General features: G+C 39.0%; 1 protein-coding gene across 1 annotated transcript; it reads right to left on the reverse strand.

Moving 5' to 3' along the window:
• Positions 1-3,126: 3,126 nt before the first annotated feature.
• LOC143143013 (uncharacterized) lies at positions 3,127-5,981 on the reverse strand. Its single transcript, XM_076303837.1, has 5 exons — positions 5,041-5,981; positions 4,544-4,749; positions 3,853-4,457; positions 3,677-3,782; positions 3,127-3,578 (listed from the first exon to the last, which is right to left on the reverse strand). The coding sequence occupies exons 1-5, from the start codon at positions 5,271-5,273 to the stop codon at positions 3,403-3,405; spliced, it is 1,326 nt and encodes a 441-aa protein (XP_076159952.1). The 5' UTR covers positions 5,274-5,981; the 3' UTR covers positions 3,127-3,402.
• Positions 5,982-7,387: the final 1,406 nt, after the last annotated feature.

Genomic DNA, 7,387 nt, shown 5'->3' on the forward strand with positions numbered 1-7,387 from the left:
ACGTGTATAAAAATCGGCGTTCCTCGATCTCTCCGATTTAAAAATAAATCCGCGGTCAACCTAATTTCAAACGACGTCCAGTGGAGGTAGAAAATCGTTTTGAAATTCCTCTTGGCTAAATATAAACGCGGTTAACCCAATTCTAAACGGTTTAGAATTCGCTCGCTCGGTTCTCGCGGCAGTCGCTAACGATCCAAACGTTCGCTCGTCCCGGAACATTTTTCGTTCGCGAGCGTGAAATACAGTCTTCGCTCTTCTGGCTCGTTGCGCGATAAAGAAAGAATCCCGATGGGAAAGTTTTTTGGTAATCGAGCTCGAAATCGTATCGAGATCGAGGTAAAGAGGCGCGCGAAATCCCGCTGGCAATTTAATCGCGAATAATTCATCCTCCCCCGAGCGTAAAAGTAAATTCATCGGTTATCGCGGCTAGACTCGGTAGTGGAACCGGTCCGGCCGCTGGTTCGTTCCTTGCGCTCTGTCTCGTGAATAATTCACGTTCGGATTACCGAGACGGCGTTATTCGGTCGAGGCAAATATTTGTAAAGGTGATCGGTTTCGTGGCGCGTCTGGAACGGTGACGCGGGAGGGGACGACGGCGAAAAAGAAGTCGCGACATCGACGGAACCTCGACGAGGAGATAATAGAGACTCGAGTTACGTACGTCGACGGTGAAACGCCAACGAATCATCGAACGGGGCAAAAATACGACCGCTTCGATACGTCCGACCGTGTACGTATTCCGTCACTCGAGCAACGTATATCGTTGCACACGTTCCAGCCGGATGTATCGCTTATCCACGGATTTATCGATCCCGTTGTCTGGGCCGCGTGGACGCTTCCGAGGCAACTGGTGGAACCCACCTACCGTCGCGAATCCTCTGCCGCGCGTTTTCTCTCCGCTCTACGGACCGAAGGGGATTACGCGCGTCTCGGCTACGCATCGTTTCGAACGACCCAACGGGAAGATACGTCGAACTGGTTCCGCGCCGACAAGGGGACGATCGAGTCGTCGAGAAGATATTAAAAATTGTAAAAGTACACGGACGCGGGAAAATAAAGAGAAATTGACCGAGAGCCGTTTAGATGGTGGCGCGGTGGTCGTTACGTTCTTCGTTCCACTCCCTTGCCAATTTACTTTCATTTGTTCGCAACGTGGCCGCCGCGTTCCTCGAAATTAATGGCCATAGACCGCGTCTACGAGAAGGAATCGCACGGGAGGGTGTTTCGCGGCCGCGGCGAAATATTACGCCGCGACGATACAATGTCGAGAATCGTGCGAACCCTGTGAATCGAATTAATCTTCATCGTTTTATTCGCGGTGCGGCTAATGAAGCATTCAGAGACGACGAAAGGGGACCGGGAACCTACCGCGGTGAAATAGTTCGGCAATCGACCAGCTCGAGGAAACAACAGAGGAGCCTGGAGACGTATCGGAACGGAGCAGAAGTTCGCGCGGACTAATTATAGCGAGTTCATTTCGCTCAGCCTTTAATCGGCCGATTACGAGGGACAAAGGGCCGCTGGTACAATGGTCGCGTAAAGGGATATTAAGCGTAGAATTTCGAGCAATGCCGCAATTCTCCCGGTACTATTATTAATCGCGCGGGGCCGGGGTCGGAACCGCTACACGGATACGTCTATCTCGCGGGAGCAAACCGCACGATCGCCTCGCGTTTCTATTAACGCGCGTATCGCGCAAAGCGATTCGCCTACTACACCGGGATCGATCCGGTTCGCGTTCGCGAATTAGGTTCCCCGCCAAAGGCAACGATCGCGAACGCGACGAAATTAATTCGATCGGTGGTAACAACGCGTCCCTTGGAACCGCGCGAGGACTCGCCGGACACGAGCGGTCACCGGACGAGATCGAAACCGGATACCAACAACGTAACCAACATTTTACTTTTACGTGGCGTTCTTATCGCGTACGCGCGCACCGCGACTCACAACAGGTGTTCCAGGCCTGTGCGACGCGATTAAGATACGGCTCGATCGTTTCGTGCACCGAAATTACGAATTTTACTCGACGAACTGTATCACCCGCGCGCATCTCGACGACAATGCGGCTAATCGTCTTGATAAAATCGAGTATCGGTTCTTCGAGATTCCGCTACATTTTTCGTTCCGTTCCCTCGACAAAAAATTCCATTCACCGGTAAAGTCAACGACAAAGTTCGTAACGACACCACGAGCTATTTCATTGTCCCACGAACCGTACCCAACGTGCCACTGAAAATGTTCATCGAACAATGAAACGTTTTTTAACGAGCAACTGTGGGCGAATTTCAGATTTTAAGGTAATCTTCGGCTATTCTTCTCGTCGATAACGAAAGGTAATTAGAAACTGTAAAGCAGTACGAGCCACGCGTAACGATTATACGCGTTTTAAGATAAAAAAACATTGGTAGATCTATGGCACGCGTATCCGCTACGGCGAAGAACTTTTTCAAGTCTTATTCTTACGAATTTCAACGGCACAATCTCGAAAAGATTAGACTTCCGCTTGTCTTGTATAGCCCTTCCAGTTTCTGCGTTTTTCGTACACAGACGTATCGGCGAATTTCTCATTTAGAAGAACGGTAGAGCGAAAGATTGTCACTTTGTATTAAAAATTAATACGATTCGATCGATTTCCCCTGTGCTTTTATAGAAATTAACGGAACGTTTCATCGTTTCCCCTTTCGTTTCTTCTAATTGTTCGATTGAGTAAAGTATCGATTATCAATAATGGAACGCAGTAAGGTGCTCTTGTAAAGAATAAATACTTTTGAATTGCGCGCAGTTTCTCGAAAAGAGATGCAGCGTCGTTTCGAAATACTTGAATCTCATTGGCCGAATTGGATCGATTTCAGCCAATGAAAACGAGTGGCGCGATGGTTGTAACTTTTCAAACGGGACACAATCGGTGGTAAACGTGAAGCAAGGTATAAATAAGAAAATAAAGTGGAAAATTGAACGACAAAACTCACTTTGTAAGTGTAATTATAATCTTGTATATTTCCATTTTGAAACTTTACGTTTTGATAGTCGAAAAATGTTTGCGAACGTAGATGTCGAATTCACGGTTAAAAAAAGGGCGTCCACGCGTCCCATTAGAAGTCTTTTTTAGAATTAAAATTTCACAAACATTTTGCATTTCGGTATTTAATTGCGTTACTTACTTTGTTCGTGTAAAAATCATTCGACGTAGTATCAAATTAAATTTAATCGATTATTTCTAACATCGATAATCTTACACACAAATCCACGATAAAGGGGTAATATTGGATCGTATTGAAACATAGATATCCCGACTAATTAAAATGTAATGCATTTTATTTGGCATGTAAATGTTCTACTTGCACAAAATATAAAAAAATATGATAACGTTAAAAATAGATACGATATCTAAAAGGCATCTAATTAATTGGCATAATTGGGAATGGGAGTAGTTGTTCTGTCTGGGTCGGATGAAGACACAAGTCGAAATTCCATTATTTGTGCAAAATTTAGCTTTATCGTATCGTCCAGTACGTGTTCTTCTTCGTCTAGTATGATTGTAAATTTTCCGATAGGTACCTGTACCTCTGACAATCCTTCTGCAAATAAAAAATAATATTACCTACGCTCAATCGCAATAAGGTTTAAATGTACATTTCTTTGATTTGTGTGCGAAAAAGACTATGAAATTACATACGCCACACTTTAAAAGTGTACATTAATGTTTTTGGACAGTAAGATATAACTTCAGCTACGATGAACTCCGATACTTGAGGCGTATAATCTAGCCCGATCTTGAGCATCTGAAAATTAATTTCGTGTAAAAAATGTGCTAAGAATTGATCGTTTGGACGAAAAGGAAATGGTGTTTACCTTAAAGGCTACAAAGTCTTTAAGTTGCGGTTTCGTTGTCATAACTGGACACGCTTCGAGATCCATTATCGATAGTTCCTTTCCGTCCTGCAACATTTTGCTTAAACTCGTGATTACGTTTGTATTTTCGACACCAGTATTGAGACGACTCTCTTCGTCGGATACGTATTCAATTTTTATTTCTTCCTTTACTTTTGTGTTTGTAAAAGTAATCGGTGTAGAATTTTGACCCAGCGACAATAAATTGGCAAGTTCGTGTGGAGGTGATACTTTATTTGCGTATCCGTTCATTGTTTCTCCATGGATAACTTCCTTTACCACAACTTCGTCAGTGTCTGCGTTATCGAAACGTATATGCTTGCTGGAAGAAATGATGTAAGAATTTACGATCTTGGGTTTTTTTGATTTGTTTTCCTCCTCCGTGACAGGTTCTTCGATATCTTGCGATTTCTTTTTACGTCTTACGCGTTTTCTTTTTCGACGTATCGCAGAATCTTTCGTTATGCTAACGTCTTCCATTACATTTGTATCTGTAGTTTTCAAATCAACTATACTGCTTGTTTCGTCTTCTAGATTATTGCATATTGTACTACTTTCCGATGGATCTAAAAGAAAGAAAGGTTTACATAAAATACATCCAGTGTTAAAAAGGTAATTTCTCGATTTAAAATGCAGAAATAAATTTTCGCACCGCTTTGTGACCTGCTTAAAACTTCGTTTGGTAAGTTTTCTTGAATCTGAATTGGGTTTAGTTGCTCTTGAAAAAGATTAGTTTGAGATTCTTTGTGTTGCACAGAGTTACCAGGTCTCTCTACCTTTGTAAAATTCTCCTGACTTCCAGTTATTATACTAACAGATAATTCTGCTCCATTTTCCAGTCCAGATCCTGGACAGACTCTGTAATATACGAATAGTTAAAATACAATATTTATATACTGTATATATACAGTGAGAAGCAAAATTGTAATCTCCGCGTTAAAGGAAGGAATTTTGACTCGCAAAGTGTCAAAAAAGTATGTAATATGTCAATTATGTGTGCAACAAATAAAAATGAATATCGTGGAAATATTCTTGGACTTTTTACGGAACAATCGAAGATACTACCAAAACTAAATAACAGTATCGCATCGGTTCAATTTTGCCCATCACTGTATAATATCTAATAGCACGATTAACAAAAATTCTTACAAGATCGTTTCGCTCTCCTTGAGAACACGAATATCCTCGTTAGGTGGCAAATATTCAGTCTCGTTTAACAGCAAGTGGAATGGTTCTTTGATACTGAACAAATTTGTAATATGCTCAATCATATGACAAATTTGCAACATTTTCGTACCATCGACAAAGATCCAACAAAAACGGCGAACATCGGTATAAAATTTGCACAAATCAAGTTTGATACGAAAATTCAACTGGCACATCGTTACTTTTAAGGTTATGTTTCATTGATGTATACAAATGTATACATAAGTTGCCCTCACGATTAGCCAGAAACAATACAAATTACTGAGTAAAGACAACTAATGAGAGATGCATTACATGTTTTTATTCAAGAAACGGATGAACGATTTACACTATCCTTTTATTCGAAATATTCTTCGTGCTGCACAGAATAAATTATGGACATTCCATGAGTGTTTCTATAACAGATTCGATGTAAAATAAACGTTTCACTTTACGAGAGTTGGTATCACACGAGCTGACATATCGCCTCGTAAAATACCAGTAACTTTTAAACGAATTTATTCTTTTAAGACAGTAATTTTACGAACTACATTCAATTGACCCACCGAAGTGAGAAAATGTAGGAAACGTAGAAAACTCATTCGTGTGTGTACATCGTTTGTGATTTCACAAACCTACTACTCTTAGAAAACATTTCAACAATATTTTATGTTCATCCTTAGAATTTATTACGACAACAAATATAATTTCAAATATTTGGTACTATGAAATTAAGAATATTTTCAACGTTATGGCTATACTATCGTCTTGCTAAAATTTTTCAAGTCTCATCTACTCTGAACTTTGTAATGTCATATTCTAAGACAAAATATAAGATCAAATGACACTCAAAACGTTTATAAGTCTTTATTTGATTTGTAATTTGGGATCGCATAAAAGAAATCAAAAAATTACTCCAAGTTCACAAGCCAATTAGCTCGGCATTACACGCGTCGAACAATAATTCGTAGTCACTTAATGAACCAATTTTTATGCACATATGAGATGCTAAGTGGCGCAATCTGTGGCTACTCGGCCAAGTTTGTCGAGGAATAATTTCTATTTGCGTCGCTAGATGCCGACATAAGGACTATAATCACATTTTAGCAGATTTAAATCGCTTTTTTATATAAACAAACAACTAATTGAAGTACTTTAGAAACCTCGGTGGAATCAATCCATGCAACACAATTACTTCCAATCGAAAAATTCGATAAATTATCACAAATTTTTATACGATATTATCAAATTTTTTTACGTTAATTCATTCTTACGATAAGAAATATATTTAAGAGACCAGCAATATAGCTTAGACAAAATTCTGCAGATTTCCAACAATTTCTTACAAAATCACTCAATAAACTAATTTTTTATACACATAGTCCAAATGGCGCAATCTATGGCTATTCGTCCAAGTTTGTCGAGAAATAATTTCTACTTGTGCCGCTAGATGCCGAAACAAGGACTATATTCACATTTTACAGGTTTAAATCACTATTTTATATAAACAAACAACTAACTGAAGTACTTAAAAAAACTAGATTGAACCATTATAAGGATTAAAAATTCTTTCTCTCTATAGAAATTGATAAGAACAGTAACAATTGAAACGTTCCATAACTTATTATTCCATAACTATTGAAGAGGACCGATATCTGTATATATTCTCCGATTTTAATTTGTACCTGTCTTTCCATGTTTATTTTTTGACACTGCTATTCCATTTGTTACTGCTTGACTATATTTAACCATTAACATACATGTACTATGCTAATTTTTTGTTCATGTCTTGACATCTTTAATATTTATTATAAATTTAATTTGACCACTTTAGTTAGATAACAGAAGCCATTTTTTACCATTATTTTATTCTAATTCTTTAACCCGATCCTATCACACTGCTAAAATTATCTAAAACTATACCTTCTCGAATATCACTTTCTACATGTTTTCTAACATTAAAGAACATGTCAGAAAGCTACTTTCACTTGGAAAGATTGTACATCGCGACTAATGCCGATCTAATCGGCTTTGTACTTAGACTAGTTATTTAATGTGTAAGAATAAATTGTACATTGAAGCACAGAAAAATTTTTGTGGCGCATAAGGGTGTACGATACTTAAAGTATGACGATAAATGATTGTATGATTGCAACTGGAAGAAACATGTATCTTATACTAAAAAAACCAAACATATTCAGAATATATCTTGTTTTTTAATTACAACCGTCTTCGCCTTTTCCTGCATTGCCATGAATCACTTCACCAATAATTGAATAATTTCATTTCCAAAAATCCGCGGAATAAGAAT

The sequence above is a fragment of the Ptiloglossa arizonensis genome, chromosome 2 (genome assembly GCF_051014685.1).
Source record: "Ptiloglossa arizonensis isolate GNS036 chromosome 2, iyPtiAriz1_principal, whole genome shotgun sequence".
Lineage (NCBI taxonomy): Eukaryota > Metazoa > Arthropoda > Insecta > Hymenoptera > Colletidae > Ptiloglossa > Ptiloglossa arizonensis.

Coding starts and splice junctions, on each gene's coding strand:
- LOC143143013 (XM_076303837.1), bottom strand. CDS start 5,273: ATGTGCCAGTTGAATTTTCGTATCAAACTTGATTTGTGCAAATTTTAT. Junction 4,750..5,040: donor AAGGAGAGCGAAACGATCTT/GTAAGAATTTTT, acceptor CGTATATTACAG/AGTCTGTCCAGGATCTGGAC. Junction 4,458..4,543: donor TTTAAGCAGGTCACAAAGCG/GTGCGAAAATTT, acceptor TCTTTCTTTTAG/ATCCATCGGAAAGTAGTACA.